Source organism: Dendrobates tinctorius, unplaced genomic scaffold (genome assembly GCF_039654945.1).
Source record: "Dendrobates tinctorius isolate UK_male_01 unplaced genomic scaffold, ASM3965494v1 ptg000075l, whole genome shotgun sequence".
NCBI lineage: Eukaryota > Metazoa > Chordata > Amphibia > Anura > Dendrobatidae > Dendrobates > Dendrobates tinctorius.
Genome location: NW_027361743.1, coordinates 38809408 through 38831758, shown reverse-complemented (window position 1 = coordinate 38831758; position 22351 = coordinate 38809408). Strand labels below are relative to the sequence as shown.

Below are 22351 nucleotides of genomic sequence, written 5' to 3'. Positions count from 1 at the left end.
TATCCTAGTTAGAATCTTCTAAAGTCAAAAAAAAAAAGTCTATATAAAGGAGGTGCCTGCCAAAACTCTGCCACTACTACACTAGACAGATTGAAGAGCAGACATTCAACCAAGAACCCATTATATCAGCAAAGAATGTGAGTATATTACATTATATGCCTGTCCTTTTAAATTATGTATGTACTAATGATTTTTATTATTTTTACATGCAGTATGTCTTCAGAATCTGAGTATTCCCCATCGCGGCAGGAATTGGCGCAAGCAGACCGTGAGGTGATTATTTTCGTGCATCTGGTAAGTATATCTGCTGCTTCTCCAAATCTCTTACGTTTTTTTCAACTTTCAGACATCGTCATCATCATCTGTGGACGGGAATAGTGAGGGCGAAGAGCAGGAGCAGCGAAGCCAAGTCCCGGTGGTGATACGGAATGTAAGTATCAAATGATTTGTAATGTTCTTTATTTTTTTTTTATCTTCTATTTTTACTCTTTTTTTTGTTTCTTTTTTTGTAACTTTTTAGTCAATTTAAATTTGATTATTCTAATGAATGTGTTTTGTCTAGGTTCCACAACGGGATGAAGACGTCTACCTGGATAATGAGCAGCTCATCAGCCTGGTCCAGGAGCGTTCGCCGTTGTGGGACAGCCGTGACCGGCTGTACAAGGACAATGTGGTGACCCGGCGGCTATGGAATGAGGTGGCCGCAGCGTTGATGGATGGCTGGGACAGCGCCACAGCATCCGCCAAAAAGGCGTTTAGTGAGTATTTCCCTGCTCTGTATTGTGCCGCAGTGACTGTTGTCCTTGACGGCACTGTTGGGTTTCGTGCTAGGCGTATTCTAGCAGGAAACCCAACAGTGTCATCGGGGTCTACAGTGACTGCTTTGAGTATTGTATTGCTACATTGTGCCGCAGTGACTGTTGTCCTTGACGGCACTGTTGGGTTTCGTGCTAGGCGTATTCTAGCAGGAAACCCAACAGTGTCATCGTGGTCTACAGTGACTGCTTTGAGTATTGTATTGCTACATTGTGACGCAGTGACTGTTGTCCTTGACGGCACTGTTGGGTTTCGTGCTAGGTGTATTCTAGCAGGAAACCCAACAGTGTCATCGGGGTCTACAGTGACTGCTTTGAGTATTGTATTGCTACATTGTGCCGCAGTGACTGTTGTCCTTGACGGCACTGTTGGGTTTCGTGCTAGGCGTATTCTAGCAGGAAACCCAACAGTGTCATCGGGGTCTACAGTGACTGCTTTGAGTATTGTATTGCTACATTGTGCCGCAGTGACTGTTGTCCTTGACGGCACTGTTGGGTTTCGTGCTAGGTGTATTCGAGCAGGAAACCCAACAGTGTCATCGGGGTCTACAGTGACTGCTTTGAGTCTTGTATTGCTACATTGTGCCGCAGTGACTGTTGTCCTTGACGGCACTGTTGGGTTTCGTGCTAGGCGTATTCTAGCAGGAAACCCAACAGTGTCATCGGGGTCTACAGTGACTGCTTTGAGTATTGTATTGCTACATTGTGCCGCAGTGACTGTTGTCCTTGACGGCACTGTTGGGTTTCGTGCTAGGTGTATTCGAGCAGGAAACCCAACAGTGTCATCGGGGTCTACAGTGACTGCTTTGAGTATTGTATTGCTACATTGTGCCGCAGTGACTGTTGTCCTTGATGGCACTGTTGGGTTTCGTGCTAGGCGTATTCTAGCAGGAAACCCAACAGTGTCATCGGGGTCTACAGTGACTGCTTTGAGTATTGTATTGCTACATTGTGCCGCAGTGACTGTTGTCCTTGACGGCACTGTTGGGTTTCGTGCTAGGTGTATTCGAGCAGGAAACCCAACAGTGTCATCGGGGTCTACAGTGACTGCTTTGAGTATTGTATTGCTACATTGTGCCGCAGTGACTGTTGTCCTTGACGGCACTGTTGGGTTTCGTGCTAGGCGTATTCTAGCAGGAAACCCAACAGTGTCATCGGGGTCTACAGTGACTGCTTTGAGTATTGTATTGCTACATTGTGACGCAGTGACTGTTGTCCTTGACGGCACTGTTTTTTTTTATCAACAGTGGACAAAGTCCGAACACGTTGGCGTTCGATCAAGGACCGCTTCAACAGTGATGTTCGTGCTGAGGGCCAGGTTCACAGTGGATCTGCGTCAAGGACCAGAACTAGATACCGTCACTATCATGCGTTGCAGTTCCTAAGACCGGTCCTTGCCACAAGATCGTAAGTATTATACATTTTGGGTTTTTATTTTTATTAATCTGTGTTTTTCTAATCCACAGCTGATGCTTCTTGTAAAGGCATGGTAGTAATGATTTTCCTTTCTTCCACAGCACCTGGAGCAGCACCCTGCAACCTGGCCCTGGAGCGGTCCTTCCTCGGACGTCCTCTGACCCGTCCCAGCCATCCGACAGCCAGGAAGCACCTTGCAGGTCCCACACACACACAGCTGGTGACCAGGAAGCTGGGCCATCAGGTGTTCCCCTGTCCCAGGTCTCTGCCACTGGTTATGCGGGCACTACCCGCCAGCGGCAGAGGGCCTTGGACAGGAATGTCTTGCCCGAGTTTATGCATTTGAGCGAGACATTTAATTCCAGCCTCAAGTCACTGTCCGACAGAGTTGAAAGCGGTTTTGCACTGATGGAACGTGGTTTTAACCACTTTGAACACCGCTTCAATTCTGTAGAACAGCGCCTTGACCGTCTGGAGGCCGACCTCAACAGACCAGCACACCATTTTTTTAGTAAGATTGAAAAGGGCATGGCGGAACACCTTAGTCCTGATCAACAGCTGAATGTGCTGCAGGCCTGCAACAATGCTTTCTTGCAGGCTATGCAGCATAATCGGTACGGTCAGCAGTCAGTGGTGTCCTTTCCACCTGTGCCACCATTGACTCGCTTCACCTCACTACCGACTTGTGCTGCATACCACTGCACGGACACCTCTCTTCAAAGCCAGGACACCCACCGTTACACCACCACAAGTCTGAGTGCAGCTGGTCACTTCACCGACACCACCATGGCAAGCGCTGCTCCTGTCTGGAGCACCACCGCCAATCCCATGCATGCGTGGAGCTCAGCCACCACTAGGCAAACATGGAACAGCCCTGCCGCTACAACAACATGTAGTAGCCCTGCCACCACCACTCTGCAAACCTGGACCATCACTGCCGCCACCAGTCCTCCTGCAAGGACGAGCACTGACAACGAAGAGCAGCAGCAGCCACCTCAGCAGCAGCAGCCACCTCAGCAGCAGCCACCTCAGCAGCAGCCGCCACCTCAGCAGCAGCAGCAACCACCTCAGCAGCAGCAGCCACCTCAGCAGCCGCCACCTCAGCAGCAGCCGCCACCTCAGCAGCAGCCGCCACCTCAGCAGCAGCAGCCACCTCAGCAGCAGCCGCCACCTCAGCAGCAGCCGCCACCTCAGCAGCAGCAGCCATACCAGCAGACGGGGGACCTGCATTCCATATTTGCCCCTAGTTCAAGGCGAAATCAATCAAGGCGGGCATTGGGCCAAAGTCGGTCCAGGCACACAAGCCTACGGCGACATGCCATTACAACTAATGTACCTGAACAGATTTCCTCTCCTACAAGTGTTCCTACTTTAATTCCCTTAACTGGACTACCTTCCCCCACAAGTTTTGTTGCCCCTTCCCCTCAAACACCGTCTTCAACTGCAAGTGTTGCATATTCCCTGCACACCCCCAAATTGAAACCATCTGCCCCCAAACGCCGTAAAAAATAATTTTTAGTTTTATTTTTGTGATAAAAAATAAATTTACATTTGTGGTTCACCATTAATAAGTTTCATTAATGTTGTTTGCGCCGCTCACACACACTGATGGGTAAATACATGTTAAAAACAAACCCAAGGGCTAGTATAGTCATATGTGAAATAACATGGACTAGTATAGTCATTCCAAGGCCTAGTGTAATAACTCTATTTTTACCAAATAGAATCTGGTTTCATGAAAAACAAACTGTGGAAACTTGTCTAAAAAATAAGTTTCTTTCTAGTTTCACCAGTTTGTTTTTTGTGAAACAAGATGCTAGTTGTTAAAAATCGAGTTATTACAGTAGGCCTTGGTATGACTATACTAGGCCGTGGTATTTCACATATTACTATACTACTAGCCCCAAGGCCTACTATACTCATATTTGAAATACCACGGCCTAGTATAGTCATTACAAGGCCTAGTGTAATAACTCTAGTTTTACCAAATATAATCTGGTTTCATGAAAAACAAATTGTTGAAACTTGTCTAAAAAATAAGTTTCTTTCTAGTTTCACCAGTTTGTTTTTTGTGAAACAAGATGCTAGTTGTTAAAAATCGAGTTATTACAGTAGGCCTTGGTATGACTATACTAGGCCGTGGTATTTCACATATTACTATACTACTAGCCCCAAGGCCTACTATACTCATATTTGAAATACCACGGCCTAGTATAGTCATTACAAGGCCTAGTGTAATAACTCTAGTTTTACCAAATATAATCTGGTTTCATGAAAAACAAACTGTTGAAACTTGTCTAAAAAATAAGTTTCTTTCTAGTTTCACCAGTTTGTTTTTTGTGAAACAAGATGCTAGTTGTTAAAAATCGAGTTATTACAGTAGGCCTTGGTATGACTATACTAGGCCGTGGTATTTCACATATTACTATACTACTAGCACCAAGGCCTACTATACTCATATTTGAAATACCACGGCCTAGTATAGTCATTCCAAGGCCTAGTGTAATAACTCTATTTTTACCAAATAGAATCTGGTTTCATGAAAAACAAACTGTTGAAACTTGTCTAAAAAATAAGTTTCTTTCTAGTTTCACCAGTTTGTTTTTTGTGAAACAAGATGCTAGTTGTTAAAAATCGAGTTATTACAGTAGGCCTTGGTATGACTATACTAGGCCGTGGTATTTCACATATTACTATACTACTAGCCCCAAGGCCTACTATACTCATATTTGAAATACCACGGCCTAGTATAGTCATTACAAGGCCTAGTGTAATAACTCTAGTTTTACCAACTAGAATCTATTTTCAAACTGTTGAAACTTGTCAAGTTTTGTGAAACAAGATACTAGTTTGCCAAAATCGAGTAGGCCTTGTGGCCTTGTTATGACTATACTAGGCCGTGGTATTTCACATATGAATATACTAGTAGGCACAAGGCCTAATATACTCATATTTGAAATACCACGGCCTAGTATAGTCATTCCAAGGCCTAGTGTAACTTACTTGTATTCCCCATGGACTTTCATTGGGGTTGGGTTTTGAGGGTTGTGTTTTGAGAAAATCACATACTTTGTTTTAAACTAGTTGCACAATTTTCGATTGAAAAAAAAATGGTTTCATGATTCATGGCCTGCAGCTTTGCTCATTCCAATATATTTCACGCAGACTAGCAATGCTGAATTTTAACTCATATGTGTATTTACCTGCCCAGGTGTGTGAACATAAAAAAATTCAGTTATACATGGGAAGTTTTTTAATTAATTGGAGTTTAAAAAATATAGTGCACTCAGTAATGGTATCAAATAAGGATTTTTATTACCATAAACAACAACATTACACCATTTCATCTTGCCAGTGCACCCGTCCTACATCAGAAATAAAGTAGGCCGCAAATTTGTCCCTCATTTGGCCAACTTCAACGGATGACCTGAGAGTGTGCTGAGTGAATTCAGGCAATGGGTTAGGAGCATCATCGTCCAGTTCAAAGGTCGGGTGCTCTTTAGCCATCACAAAGTTATGTAGAACCACACAGGCCTTCACCACCTCATCGACTGTTTCAAGTTTAAGATTAATGGCCGTGCCCAGAATTCGCCATCTGGAAACAAGAATCCCAAAAGCACACTCGACAGTTCTTCTGGCCCTGGTCAGCCTGTAATTAAATATTTTTTTGGTGTGGTCCAAGTCCCGGCTGGAGTAGGGTTTCAGTAAGTTTCCGCACATTTGAAAAGCCTCATCGCCAACCATTACAAAGGGCAGTGGCGGAGCTTCGGTGTGAGGAAGAGGCCGTGGCATAGGGAAATTAAATTGGTTGCCATACAACCTCCGGCCCATGTCTGAGTTTTTAAAAGCCTGCGAGTCATTACCACGGCCAAATGCTCCAATGTCCACTGCTACAAACATACATCCGGCATCCGCAATTGCAATGAGTACTATTGAAAAGTACTTTTTGTAATTATAGTACTCAGATCCCGTTCTTTGGGGTTTGATGATCCGTATGTGTTTCCCATCAACAGCTCCCAAACAGTTGGGAAAATTGCATACTGTCCAGAATTTGTCAGCAATTTCCATCCACTTTTCAGCGGTGGGCAGGGGCATAAATTCTGGGCAAAGAACATTCCAGAGAGCCCGGCAGGTGTCAGCAACAATTCCAGACAAGGTAGAGATTCCAATACGGTACTGGAAGTGTAGTGAGGATAGGGTTTCTCCAGTCGCCAGGAATCTGTGAACAGACAAAGAAGTAAAATTAATATTTATGTATATTATTTTTAAAAACTATAAAATAAGATATTAGTACATTCACGAAAACTAATTACCCAAGGTTTTGAATACTAAATTTCCAAAAAAAAACATCAGACCACACCCCTTTGTTTTTAAAACATACCGTAATGTCACCAGTAGCCGTTCTTCAGGAGGAATCGCAAGACGGAGCTGTGTGTCCTGTCTCCGGATGGATTGTTGGACACGAGCAAGCAAATCCATGAAACTTTCGTGGGACATCCGGATATAATCATTAAATTTCTCCGGGTTTGCACGTAGCTCGCTGTAGAGGGTGTGGTATGCCCCACGGCTCTCCCGGAGTTCAACAATCGGATGTATCCACATACGCCGCCGTCTTCGCTGCCTCTCTCTCTTCCTTTGTTCATGGCAAGCAACTGCATACGCCTGAGCCATCGCGATGTCCAAATCCAAGTTGAAGTGAAAACTCTTCCAGCGCAGATCCATGGTCACGAGAAGAATCAAGCAAATGTGAAGAATACTGTAGACAAGGTCTATATATATTAACATACCACACCCACAATGAAGTCCCATTGGTCTTGTGTGTTGTTGAATGGTTGTATTTTCTTTTTTGTGGGGTTTTTCCAAAATCTGTAAAAAAACGCAAACGCACAAAAAACGCATACAAACGCGCAAAAACGCTGCGTTTTTTTCCTGCATGCGCATTAAAATGCTGGAAAAAAACGCAGCGTTTGTATGCATTTGTATGCGTTTTTTTAATGCGTTTTTTTGCGGGAAAAACGCGCTGCAAAAAAAAGCAAGTGTGAAACTAGCCTGAGGGGGGCATAATGTATGGAGCATCTTATGGGGCCAATATCTTTAGAGCATCTTATGGGGGCATAATATATGAAGCATTTTATGGGGCCATAATCTATGGAGCATTTTATGGTGGCATAATTATGGAGCATCTTATGTGGCATAATCTGTGGAGCAGCATATGGGGCATAATCTATGGAACATCTTATGTTGCATAATCTATGGAGGATCTTATGGGGGCATAATCTATGGAGCATCTTATGTGGGCATAATGTATGGAGCATCTTATAGAGCATCTTATGGGGGCATAATCTATGGAGCATCTTATGGGGCATAATCTATGGAGCATTTATGGGGCAGCATATGGGGCATAATCTATGGAACATCTTATGGGGCCATAACCTTTATGGAGCTGCATATGGGGCATATTATTCTATGGCACATCTTATGGGGCCATTATTAACCTTTGTGCAGCATTATATGGGGAGTATTTTGCATAGAGCATCTTATGGGGCCATCATGAACTGTATGGAGCATTATATGGGGCTCCTGATTCAATATGGATATTCAAAAACATTTAACCTACTGATGTCTCAATTTTACTTTTATTGGTATCTATTTTTATTTTTGAAATTTACCAGTAGCTCCTGCATTTTCCACCCAATGCTAATACGCAAGTCAATAAGTTTTCCCAGTTTTTTGTGGCAAAATTAGGGGGGTCGGCTTATACTCGGGTCAGCTTATACACGAGTATATATGGTACTTTCTACTTTTGAAAGCAAGCTTACTTTGCAGCATTTTTTCTACACTTGACTGTGTATATATATATATATATATATATATATATATATATACTAGCTGAAGAGCCCGGCGCTGCCCGGGCATAGTAACTAACTGTGGTTAGTTATAACAAATTATAATTATCCTCCATCCCATAGTCCCGTGCCCATATACCCATCATACATATCCTCCATCCCATAGTCCCATGCCCATATACCCATCATACATATTCGCCATCCCATAGTCGAGTGCCCATATACCCATCACACATCCTTCATCTCATAGTCCCATGCCCATATACCCATCATACATATCCTCCATCCCATAGTCCCGTGCCCATATACCCATCATACATATCTGCCATCCCATAGTCCTGTGCCCATATACCCGTCATACATATCCTCCATCCCATAGTCCAGTGCCCATATACCCATCACACATCCTCCATCCCATAGTCCCGTGCCCATATACCCGTCATACATATTCTCCATCCCATAGTCCCGTGCCCATATACCCGTCATACATATCCTTCATCCCATAGTCCAGTGCCCATATACCCATCACACATACTCCATCCCATAGTCCTGTGCCCATATACCCATCATACATATCCACCATCCCATAGGCCCATGCCCATATACCCGTCATACATATCCTCCATCCCACAGTCCAGTGCCCATATACCCACCACACATCCTCCATCCCATAGTCAACCATTATGACATCATAATGAGCGGCGGGGCTTGATGACATCAGCGTCGCCATGGCAACCATTGTGACATCATAATGAGGGGTGGGGCTTGATACGCACACATTGTTTCCCCATTATGTAGATAGGGGCACTATGACATCATAATGAGGGGCGGGGCTTGACGCGCACACACTTTTTCCCCATTATGTAGACAGGGGCAAAATTGTTTGGTGAATTGGAACGCGCGGGGTTAAAATTTCGCCTCACAACATAGCTTAGGACACTCTCGGGGTCCAGACGTGTGACTGTGCCAAATTTTGTGGCTGTAGCTGCGACGGTGCGGATGCCAATCCCGGACACACACAAACACACACATACATACATACATACACACTTTGAGCTTTATATATTAGATATATATATATTGTTCATAACAGTACAAAGTGTATCAAGCTATACATTTTATCATATATGTGAATATAAATATTACTTACATCCAGTTAATTAATGGCATGTGGGCACATAACTTTTGAGGAAGAGCTTGCAGCGAGTTATTAATCATTGACCTACAAAAATAAAGCAAACCATCTAGACTCAATAACTATTCCAAAAATAAACTTTATTTATTACTCAAACAATATATTATATATTGGATTATAATTAATATTTCCACTGCAACGCAATAAAGGAGGAAGATTTTCTCAGTATTCTCATTGATGGGCAACTCTACTTGCAATTTTCCTTATGAGTATATATAGTATTCAAGAATATTTTCCAGGACACATATCCTGACAATTAAAATAACAGTCATGAACAAGAGCATTTAGATGTCATACAATTCTCTTCGTAGTTTCATAGTACTGGTGGATGCAGATACAGTATTGTCTAGTTCTTTAAAGGGGTATTCCCATCCCCAAGACTTATGCTAATATATAGTAGGAATAATAATAATAATATCAGCAAATACCATAAATAAGAAATGTAGTATAGTTAATCTTATTAGCTATGTTGCTTACCCCATGTACAGGGCATTGCAGAAGCTCAGGTATCCATGGTTATGGCCACTCAAATAGTTACAGTTAGATGTTTTTGGATGTAACTACTGATATCTAAGCTAATGTAATGCCCTGCACATGGGGAAAGCGACGTGGCAAATCAGAAGAACTATACTACATTTCTAATTGTAGGAATGTGCTATTATTATTATTACACCTATTACATATTGGGGAAGGATTTTGGAGATGGGATAACCCCTTTAATGGCTGATCAATTATAGTTAACTCTCCAGTAAGATCTTGGAGTCTGCAGGAAATATGGAGACTTTTCAGACTCCACGAATACTTTCTCTCGAGTGCAGATGAGCTTTCAGAATGTTCCTTTCATTCAGGAGTCATGTAGGAGTCACAAAAGTTTGCCAAGAGATATTTTGGATGTACTTATCCCTCCATATACTACTGAGATATCATGACCATTTGTGTGTTAATAGAAGATGAGGCAGAATAAAAATTTGGTACGTGTCAAAATGTATTTAATTTTTTGTGACTATTTGCTCAATCTGAGCTCTTAGTAATCTTAGATTTTTGTCATCTTTAATAAGAAGCATAAAACACCATATGTAGGACTATTGCACTAATCAATGTAATCATAGTGACATGTTAACAAGAAGCCACTGACAATAATACGACATTGTCATATATTTTTTTCTCAGAGTCAAATACTAAAGTCAATTTTACAATGACTTGCAACTAGGTGACCCATGTTGCAGAAGAGCCTGGGTGGGTTGCTTTCCCCAATAATAAAAGACATAATACTTACAAAAAAAACAGCGAATGCAGCCCAATAAATAATTCCGACCTGATCTGTACAATGGAATTTTCATCCAGAATCCTGCAGATATGTATGTAAGGAGAACACGAGAAAATACTGGTTAATGCATAGATAACTTCCTTCAACAACAAAAAATGTAAACTTTTTTTTACAGAATATACAGTAATAGTTTGGATTATAAAGCTGTAACCTAACCTACATAAGAGCTATATACTGTATTTCTCAAGAATAGTCATTGTGGGCTTTGATGATTTCTAGAACGGAATACTCTTAAAAAAAATCTCTGTTTCTCAAAGCGTTGGGCTTTACATTATTTTGTTCCTTTTTTTTCGCTCATTGGTGAAATTTTACGGATTGCAAATTATAACAGTTTGCTTTAGGTCCACATTATGTACACATTAGGCTGGTTTCACAATAGCACTTGGAGGCGCAGCGGACGCTTGCCATGAAGCTCCGTCCCCTGTCACGCCTCCTCCGGTCAGCTCCGCCTATGGGCGCATGCCACTGCATGCGGCCTGCGTACCCTATCTTTAGCATTGGGTACGCAGGCCATACACAGGTATGCTTTTGCCGCTGCATGCGTCCTTTTGACGGTGCGGTGACCTGTGCCAAACGCAAATATATATATAAATATATATAAAGATTTATATATACAGATTTATATACATTTATAAATATGTAGAATTATATTTCATAGAGTTCTACATAGCATAATATCTGCTAAATCAATTGCCGGCTTCTGTAAAATCATTACAAAACCAGACATGAAATGACACATGGTTTACATACAGTAGTAGTTTTTTTTATATGTCTTTGACTAAAAATTATATTAGGGTATGTATGTAAAATTTGGACATGTAGGCGTTAAATTAATGGGTAAATTCATTGAAAAAAAAATTGCGTGGGCTCACACAGTAATTTCTCCGCAGATATTAATAGCCTAGAGAGGGACCATTGCTTTTGTACCCCCTGGCTAAAAGAAATCTGCCACCAGCCACCTCAGAAAAGGCGCATCTATAAGATGCGCCTTTTCTGGCACTTAGCCGCTCTATTGCTATTGCCTTTAGCGGTGGCTAATGGGTTAATAATAATTGGTTAATGTCACCTTGCTATTGAAAGGTGACATTAAGCCGGGTTAATAATGGAGACGGTGCTAATAAGAAACATATACATTATTAATCCTATAGTAGTAAAGGGTTAAAAAAGGCACACATTAATTAAAAAGTCTTTTAATGAAATAATCACACAACGTTTTGACCAAATTTATTATTTGGCTAATCCAACAGAATCCCTTGTCCTGTAAAAAAACCCAAAAGATAAAAAATCAACAATGTCCATACCTCTCTACCGTTCAGTCAGGTCCCCCTCTGCAATCCATCACAAGGGGTTAACTAGTTTACAACAGAGACCGATGCTAATGCTAACGGCCCTGCTGTAAACCACTTCAGAATGAATGAAATCAAGTCTGCGCAGGTGCCCTGGCTGACCGGGGATGAACTAGTAAGTATGGGAAAGTTTCTGAACTTTTTCCCACGCTGTCAGTTCACTGCGGGTCGGGGAGTCAGCGCAACCTCTGTGACGTCAGCGGTAGTCAGTGAGGCTGCTCCTGACCTGAGGTGAGATCAGGAGCGTGGAAAAAAGTTTGGGATGAGTATCAGCAATACTCATCTGCCCAGGTGTCAGCACTATTGCTCTTAGGATGCTGTGTTTGCATCCAGCGTCAAGCTATTGTCCAGTTTCATTATGGTCTACCATTTCCTTTTTTAAAAATTCTGTGTAATCTAATATATAAAGCTCAAGTGTGTGTATGTATGTATGTATGTGTGTATGTCCGGGATTGGCATCCGCACCGTCGCAGCTACAGCCACAAAATTTCGCACAGTCACACGTCTGGACCCCGAGAGTGTCCTAGGCTATTTTGTGAGGCAAAATTTTAACCCCGCGCGTTCCAATTCACCAAACAATTTTGCCCCTATCTACATAATGGGGAAAGTGTGTGTGTATCAAGCCCCGCCCCTCATTATGATGTCATAATTGTTGCCATGGCGACGCTGATGTCATCATAGGTTGCAAGCCCCGCCGCTCATTATGATGTCATAATGGTTGACTATGGGATGGAGGATGTGTGATGGGTATATGGGCACTGGACTATGGGATGGAGGATAAGTATGACGGGTATATGGGCACGGGACTATGGGATGGCGGATATGTATGATGGGTATATGGGCATGGGCCTATGGGATCGTGGATATGTATGATGGGTATATGGGCACGGGCCTATGGGATGGAGGATATGTATGATGGGTATATGGGCACGGGCCTATGGGATGGAGGATATGTATGATGGGTATATGTGTACGTGACTATGTGATGGAGGATATGTATGATGGGTGTATGGCCATGGGACTATGAGATGAAGGATGTGTGATAGGTATATGGGCACTCAACTATGGGATGGCGAATATGTATGATGGGTATATGGGCATGGGCCTATGGGATCGTGGATATGTATGATGGGTATATGGGCACGGGCCTATGGGATGGAGGATATGTATGATGGGTATATGGGGACGGGACTATGGGATGGAGGATAATTATAATTTGCTATAACTAACCACAGTTAGTTACTATGCCCGGGCAGCGCCGGGCTCTTCAGCTAGTAATAAAATTTATACCTTTTTATTAAGTGTTTTTGGAGGACCTTTTTTCTCTACATGGTGTTTATGCTTGGCTTCACGGCCCTCCGTGTTATAACCCATTTTAATAGTGGATTCAAATGTGAACCTAGCCTTAGTGCCTTGCTACTGAGCTGCCAGGTCCTGTCCTGTGTTTCGTCTTCTTTGGAGGCTTCACTTCTAGCTTTGCCTTGTACCTGTCTGTCCGCCCTCCAGGAGGCAGAATATCCTGGTCTCTGTGCTATTGCTCTTGATCTTGTCTTGTATTTGTCCTTGCTGCCCTCCAGGAGGCATAATATCCTGGTCCCTGTGTCTTTGTCCTTGTACCTTGTCTCGTGTCATTACCTTATCTGAACTCTGTCCTACCTCTGTCTCTTGGTCTCCTCGTCTGTGGCTATTTTCCCTGCAGTGTCTATCCTTGTGTTCCCTCTCTGCCTATGCTCCACACTCTTGCGGCTCTGCCTGCTCCGTACTCTTGTGACTACCTGTGCTCTGCACTCTTGTGGCTCTGCCTGTGCTCCGCACTCCTGCGGTTCTACCTGCTGTGTGATCAGGCCTCAACCTGTTCCTTCTTTCACCATTCCTTTCTATCAGTACCAGTACCTGCACTTGCTGGGTGAACAGGTCTCTACCTGTTCCTCCATACACCATCCCTTCCTGTCAGTACCAGTACCTGCACTTTCTGTGTGAACAGGACCCTACCCATTCCACACACCACTCTGTGTCCCTGTGCCTGCCTGCCCTGTGTCTCAGCCGTGCCTGCCTGCCCTGTGTCTCAGCCGTGTCTGCCTGCCCTGTGTGTCAGCCGTGCCTGCCTGCCCTGCATCTCAGCCGTGCCTGCCTGCCCTGCATCTCAGCCGTGCCTGCCTGCCCTGTGTCTCCGCTGTGCCTGCCTGCCAGTGTCTCAGCCGTGCCTGCCTGCCCTGTGTTTCAGCCGTGCCCGCCTGCCAGTATCTCAGCTGTGCCTGTCTACCAGTGTCTCGGCCGTGCCTGCCATGCCCGCCGTGCTCTCCTGTCTGTCTGCTACCCATGCCTGTCGCCCGTACTGTCTTCCCAAGTGGGATCAGCAGCCACAGCCAGACACCACCCTGGAGTGGCACCTGGCAGCTGTCTGCCGCACAAGCCTGACCATCAGAGGCTCCAGTGAAAACCAAGACAGCTGTCTTAGACACACCCCTTCCAGGGTAGTATGGTTTGTGGCACAGTGGGGCCACAACCCCCTGGCTCGCGCCCACCAGTCAGGGTGTGAGCATGACATTAGCTCTGAAGACTCTGCTGGGGTTATGGGAAAAAGCCCTCTAGGAGAATCTGTGAAGGGGTAATGTAATGTGATCAAACAGCTATGAGAAAGCAGTTGGATTCTGTTAGGGGGTAAGAAAGATCCCTGTGGCCTGGTAAATAACTGCAATCTGATAGGTCTGGCAAGCCTGGGCCTGGGTATGGTCTGAAGAGATAGCACTGTGGAATGGCGAGGGGCTGCTGTCCTGGCACACGATTGCACCCCGCAAAGAAAACATAATGTCCCATTTGTTGTGTGATTTGTTTGCAATGCAAGTCACTCACTTTTAGGTTGAATTTCTCCTCAGGTTGCACGGTCTCGATTTCAGATATCATCACACACTGATTGACAGAGTTCAAGTCCATTTTTAACAAAAGAACTTTACTCAGCACGTCCGGGTCAGTCACAGGCATTGCACAGTAATCCTCATTGATCATAGATTCTTTCCGCTGTGCTGTCCCTTGCTCTCCTGGCAATCTTTTTTACAGTAGCGTACCATCCAGTACTGCAGCTTCCCGACTAGCCAGACTAGTTCTTGTCTGGGGGTCCCCGCACGTTTTCCGCCCCGAGGGCAAAATAAAGGATGGCTCTTCCAAACCTTTTCCAGATCGTAGGTCTCGGACGTTCCAGGATTTCCCACTGAACCTAGTCACTGCCGCTTTCATGCTGCTCCTGTTCCCTCGTACTCATGTGACTTCCAGCACTGAGGCCCTGATCTGTTGGACTCTTTTTCTTAAACTTGGTCCTGAAACAACCTTAGGCCTCTTTCACACATCAGGTTTTCGCCGTCAGGCGCAATCCGGCGCTTTTGACAAAAACCGGATCCGGCGAAATGCAATGCCGGATCCGGTTTCAACCACCATTGACTTGCATTAGAGCCGGATCGAGCCGGATGGCCATACGTTTCATCCGATTTTCGCCGGATCCGGCAATGTGACGCGATCCGGCGTCTGGAAAAAACGGCTACTGTAACGTTTTTTGTCTCCGGCGAAAAAGCCGGACACGCCGGATCCGGCTTGTCCGGGTTTTTCATACAATGAAAGCCTATGAGCGCCGCAATTCGCCTGATCCGGCGACAGCCGGATCCGGTTTTTTTGGTCTGAGCATGCTCAGTAGCTCTGCCCACAAGACATATATAAAAGCAAGACAGTGGGACCCTCAGCCACACCCAACATGACACCCAAGCCAAGAACCAGGAGCAGGAGAAGGCAGCAGACATCTGCAGCAGCACCATCAGCACCACCCGAAATGGAGCAGCATGCTGAACAACGGGAGGGGAGTCCAGCAGCAGATGAGAGACGGTAATTATCAAATCCCCCATTCCTCCAAACTAGGGCTATGGAATATCAAGATATTCATTGGCCCTTTGTTTCTCTTTATTCAACAGCCGCCCAATAGATGCAGCAGCAGCAGCAATGGCAGCAGCAGCAGGAACACCACCCACAGCCATGGAGTCTGGCCATGAGGAAGACAGCACATCTTCTTCTGGGAGCCCTCCCTCGCATCGTCAGCGTTTGACGGTAAGTTTTTATTTCCAAAATCCATCATCTCTGTAATATATGTCTATTCATTGCCTTTTATTTCAAAACAGGAATCACAAGATGAAGAGGAGCTCCCAGAAGAAGAAGGAAGGGGTGGACAGACACTTGGAGTGGGCTCACAATTGGTAAGTTTTTTGCATCAAACGCAGAAACACAACATCACACTACACACAACACATAGAAAACAATGTTCTGCAGACCACACACAGCAAACAAATGCCTACATCCAAAGACATAACATTTTTTGTTTTCTTCTCTAGTCTTCACAATCTGGTGCTCGGCCAAGAGGTCCTCGCAGTGCCTCCCGAGGTCGTCGGCGACAGCAACGCGGCGGTCACCAGCGTGTAAGTATAAATATTTTTGCTTTGTTTTTTTTGCACTTTTTATTTCATTTCTTTTGTGGAGGCTAATTATGTTATTTTTGTCTTTTTCTTTAACAGCCTTCACAGCGTGCTCCCGACTCTGACGGTGAGGATGGAGGGATTGATGTGGACCACCTCATCGATCTCGTCAGAGAAAGGGAGCCGCTCTGGAATATGGCTGACCGCCGCCACGCTGACCTTATCGTTACCCGACGACTCTGGGAGGAAATCTGTTCGCTCCTTGTGGACCGCTGGGAGGACCTCGAAGCTCGGGCCCAGATTAAAGAGCGTAAGTATATACAGTACCGGTTGCTTGATTTAAACCAGTGTTTCCCGAACTCCAGTCCTCGTGGTCCCCACGGATCATGTGTTCAGGATTTCTATTTACTTTGGAAATCCTGAAAACATGACCCCTGGGGACCATGAGGACTGGAGTTTGGGAAACACTGATGTTGTATACTAACCACTTTGTCCTTTCTCGTTTCAGGGGAGAGAATTGTGAAGCGGTGGCGGTCTGTGAGGGATCGTTTCAAGAAGGAGTTCAATAAAGAGATGCGGGCCCCGAGTGGATCTGGAGGACACAGGAGCAAGTACAAGTACGCACGAGCCCTGTCGTTCCTCCGGGAGACAATGCTCACCAGAAGGTAAATATTACACACCACATGTGACAAAAAAAATGTTTAGATGTAACTTTTTTTTTTCAGCCAGGGCCATACCATGTCACTATTTTAATTGTTTTTTTTTCTCTTTATTCCACAGCACGGTGAGCAGCACTCGGGAGCCTGCACGATTGGACCCTTCTGAGGCGATCCCTGAGGAGACCGGCACCGAGGGACACTTCGACCGCCCCGGTACATCTGCACCTTCCCAGCCTTCCCACACATTCGACCCATCTGTCCCATCCACCAGCACAGGAGCATCGTGGCCTCCTACATTACATGAAGCTGCTGGTGAGGACATCGCTTTCCCTTTACCCCACCCTTCTGCCCCTGTCACCTCTAGTACACCTTCGGGTACTGGGCGGCAGCGGCAGAGGGGTCAGGAAAAGAGTTATGCGCCAGAGTTCTTGCATCTGAATGCATATTTCCAGAACTGTCTAAAAGTCTTGTCAGAGCAAATCTCCACAGGCTTTCAGCAGATCAACTCCAGCATTCTGGAGGTGAAGACACTTCTGCAAACCATGCATTCAGAAGCAAGATCTTCGCCAAACCACACCTTTTTCAGGTCTGTTGTGGAGCGCATGGCAACACTATCTCCTACCCAGCAGATGCATGTAATGCATTCGTGCCACGGTGCTCTACAGCAGGTTACCTCCCAACCTCCACCTCCCACCACTGTAGTTCCTCCACCTGCACCCCCTCCAGCCACTTTCCATCCTCCCCCTCCTATTACATCTGCACCCCCTCCAGCCACTTTCCATCCTCCCCCTCCTATTACATACCAGAAACCTGCCCAGTACCAGCAACCTCCCCAGTACCAGACATCTCCCCACTTCCAGCAACCTGCCCCGTACCAAACTCCTTCCCCATACCAAACTCCTTCCCCATACAACTTTCCATCAACATCATCTGCTCCTACAGTCCCTGCCCAACCCTCCACTCCACCGCCCACCACCTCTTCTGCCTCCCACATGTCCACCCATTCTGTAGCTTTTTCCACACCATCACCTCTAACTGTTCCTTCCCCACCACGATCCCAGTCCTCTCTCCACACTCCCATTGTCGAAGTGTCCCGCAGCCCCTCCAGCAGTATTTCCACCCCACACTACACAGATTTATGATGTGTTTTGTAATAAAAATGCCCTGTTGGTTTCAAACCTTTATTAAAAAAGTTTTTTTTAACTTTAAAAACAGTTTACAAAAAAAAAATATTTTAAATAAAAGTTAAATTATTGTTTACACTGGTTGTCTGTCATTTCTTTCTGCGGCGAAATATGTTTAAAAAAAAGGTTAAATACAGGGTATTTAAAAGGTAAAAAGGTATTCAAAACCAGGTATATAACTGTGGGTAAATTTTAGCTTTTTCCCACAGTTGTGTTCCTGGTTGTGTTTGAAGCAAAGTATTTCACCTAAAAAGTTGTGTTTATTGTTGGTGATTTCCTAACAATGTACACAACTTTTGTTTAAAGGTGAAATACTTTGCATAAAACACAACCAGGTACACACCTGTGGCCTAAAGCTAAAAATAGAGATAGCCAACTTTGGTTGGCAAAGGTATATACTGTTGGTACAGAAGGTACACAAGTTTGGTTAGGGCACAAATCTTTCACACTCTGTCATCCTGCCAGTGTACTCTGCCTTGAGGTGACATAAAGTATAGTGCAAAATTGTCCCTCATTACTGAAACCATCACAGAACTTCTAGTGGTAATGTCATGGTAATCTTGCAAGGTGGTTTCTTCAGAGGTGTCCTCAATGGAAATGGGTTCCTTGCAGATAACAAAATTGTGGAGTACCACACAAGCTTTGATCACCTCGTCAACAGTTTCTGTCTTGAGGTTGATCGCAGTCAATAGGACCCGCCATTTGGCTGTCAGAATACCAAAGGTACATTCAACCATTCTTCTTGCTCTTGTGAGGCGGTAATTAAAAATGCGTTTTGGTCTTGTCAATCCTCTGCTAGAGTACGGTTTCAAAAGGTGTTCTGACAGCTGGAAGGCTTCATCCCCTACACAGACAAATGGCATAGGTGGACCAGATGTTTGCGGCAGCGGTCTAGGTGGTGGGAACTGGAAGGTGTTTCCATACAGTTTACGCCCCATGGCAGACAGTTTGAAAACTTGAGAGTCATTGGAGCAGCCATAGGCCCCAATATCAACAGCAATAAACTTGTATTCCGCGTCAGCGATGGCCATGAGGACAATTGAAAAATATTTCTTGTAATTGAAATATTCCAATCCCGATCCGGCTGGCTTTATAATGCGGATATGTTTCCCGTCCACAGCGCCCAAGCAGTTGGGAAACTGACATATCTGTTGAAACTTGTCAGCAATTTCAATCCACCTCTCTGTTGTGGGCTCTGGTAAAAACTCTTCAGCTAAGGAGTCCCACAGTGCACGGCATGTGTACTTCACTATTCCAGATATGGTGGAAATCCCGAGTCTGTACTGGAAATGCAGTGACGAAAGGGATTCTCCAGTTGCAAGAAATCTGTGGGGAATTAAAAAACAATCAATTAGTTTTAAATCACAGCATTACATACCAAAACTCAGCTATAACACTTGGAGATACAAACTACCACCAACAAGATTGAAGTGAAAGTGTGCTCTGATGCGAGCACATCCAATAAATGTGGCTTACCTTAAAGTCACCATCAAACGCTCTGCGGGTGAAACAGAGAAGCGGCAATAGGTGTCCGCTTTTCTTATGAGGTGTGCAATGCGCTCCACCAAGTAATCAAAATTCTCCATTTTCATCCGAACATATCCAAAAAATTTATCCGGGTTTCGTCGAAGGTCCATGCAGAGTGTAGAATAGACCCCACGCGTCATTCTCTTGGCTGTGATGGGGTGGATCCACAAACGTCGTCTACGATGCCTGATGCGCTGCTGTCTCGCTCTCTCCTTCTCCAGAACAATCACCCTCAAACGATTCGCCTCCGCTATAAAATCCGCCAAATTCTTCAAAATATTTCCAATCACAACATCCATCTTCGCCAGTAACTTGCTCTTCTCTCCAACCTGCACTTTCTCCTCTACAACCTGTCAAAGAAGGGCTGTAGGAACACGCTATATATAGTTTTCCAGTAGCCAATCCCGTTCGGAAGGCCACAAGGGTCAATTTTAAAAACCGGATCCGGCGTAATCCGTCGAAAAACGGATAGAAAAACGGATGAACCGGATGAGACGGATCCGGTTTTGTCTGTCAAGAACAAGACGGATCCGGCAGAAAACCGGATCCGGCACATCAGGTTTTACAAAACATTTGCCGGATCCGGCGTTCCGGCACGACGCCGGATCGCGCCTGACGCCGAAAACCTGATGTGTGAAAGTAACCTTACTGTTCTCCACCCAACTCTCTATGAATAAAACCAGGAAATGTCTCAACTATCACTACTCTGGCCCCCTCCTAACTTGGAAATCCCCTATTTCCTTAACCAGTTCTTATCATAGCTTTACCTAATCTCCTAATCTACAGTGCCCCCCACTGCACTAGACCCTATACTACCCATTACCATTACACTCACTAAATCCTACACTTATACTGTAGTTCACTAAGGCTGCTTTTACACCTGCCGAGTTTTTTTTGCGTGCCGTATTGCCGTGTTTTTTGCAGTCTCCCACAAAAACGGGCCGCAAAAAACCTTCTCGGATCGCCATTTTCCCCTGTTGTAACAAATTGCAGGGAAAAAAGGGCGTACCGCAAAAACAAGCTACCGTTGTTTTTGCGGTACCATTGTTATAAAAGGAGGCCATGTCCGTGAGCCGTGAAAAATATCAAGCAAGCTCATTATTTTTTCATGGCCGTATAAACGACCCTCACGGCCATATGGCACACGGCGCTCCGATGTATTTTTGTGGGCCGTTTTTGCAGCCCCAGAGAAATCTTTTGGGGCTGCAAAAACACTGCAAGTGTAAAAGCAATCTAAAACTATCACTAGTCCATAAAGATGCATAACTACACATTACACATACATCATTACATCGTAAAACATCTTACATGTAAAACGTACCCATTTTACTAGGAAGGGGTGCAGGGCATGACTTGACCCCAACACACCCTTACACAGGGTCAAGTTGGAAAGGCTGCTATCATATGGTTCTATCAGTGGTCACTTGGCAGCTCTATAATGGCTACCATAGACAGGATTACTATGCCTACCAGATCCCTGGGGCTGCCCTGGCTTTCACCCTTTAGCCACTGCACAAGGATCTGGACATAAACAGGGGTCCCAGAGCTGCTGAGTCAAAACCAAGAGGGCAGGAAAAGTATGAAATTGGACACGCAATGGTAGTCAATAAACCAAGCTAAGGTCAAAAACAGGAAACAAACACAATATACTGGGGCTGAAGTAACAGGAGTGAACGAGAGGAGCACAAGGCAATATGTGGCAGCTTCCAGCAGTAAGTTTAAAGCTTAAGTAAGGTTTGGTGCTCTCCAAATGCTGTAGCAGGGAGCTGATAACCACCAGCAGGGCAGTACACACAACCATACTGCCATACTGGAAGGTGCTGCAGGTCCCAGCCACCCTAATCTTAGTGGCTTAACAGAGCCTGCACCATCCAGAGCTTCTGGTTTCAATGTCCCTTCTATCACCAGCACCAGCATTTGGTGACAGAAGCATACGTCGCAGGAGCTGGTCCTGGTGAAGATGTGGCAGCTTCCCTTCTGTTTGTCAGTTTGGAATGGGCCTGAAGGGTGATCAAATGTTAACGTAGGTGTGGATGGTATACTTGAGAGCTGCGTCTCAAAGAATCTTGACACCAACATGCCCAGGAGTTCTAAGGTTGAAAAAACATCCTGGCCTTCTTGGCTCAGAGGTTCAAAGAACTCTATAATGTAAGAAGATACCAATATTGTAAATAGCACATGTTAGATGGGGGCCCTGTTACAGATTTGGCATTGAGACCCAAGATCTTTAAGGAGTACCTCTGATAGGTTAAACTGCATCCAAGCCATATACAGTATCTGCTAAGAGGCATTGATACAAGCCACTTCATGACATACTGTATAGCACTGTGTCATCACAGCCTAATACACAATATTACTGAGAAAAAATCTTGGTGATTTCTATTTTAAAGGGATTACTACTTTAGGTCCATTGTCAAAGCTAAAAAAGGGGAGAAGCCAGCTCTGCTTGTGGTCAGAACGCAATACATAAAGTGCGCATGCACATATTGATTTCTAACTGTATTTCAAAATGAGACATTTAGCAAACAATTGATCAATTTTTTGAGCCACCCCGCCATGTCAAGGCATTCTCATATGGATAAGTC

The 22351-nt window shown here is 44.7% G+C and overlaps 1 protein-coding gene across 1 annotated transcript in view; it reads right to left on the bottom strand.

Annotated features, from left to right (window-relative positions):
- RXFP2 (relaxin family peptide receptor 2) overlaps positions 1-22351 on the bottom strand; it is a 391242-nt gene that overhangs the window by 55768 nt on the left and 313123 nt on the right. Inside the window, exons 8-9 of the mRNA XM_073583177.1 lie at positions 10549-10620; positions 9228-9299 (exon numbers count right to left, since the gene is read on the bottom strand). Coding sequence (XP_073439278.1) covers positions 9228-9299; positions 10549-10620 — 144 coding nt within the window. The remainder of the gene's footprint in view (positions 1-9227; positions 9300-10548; positions 10621-22351) is intronic.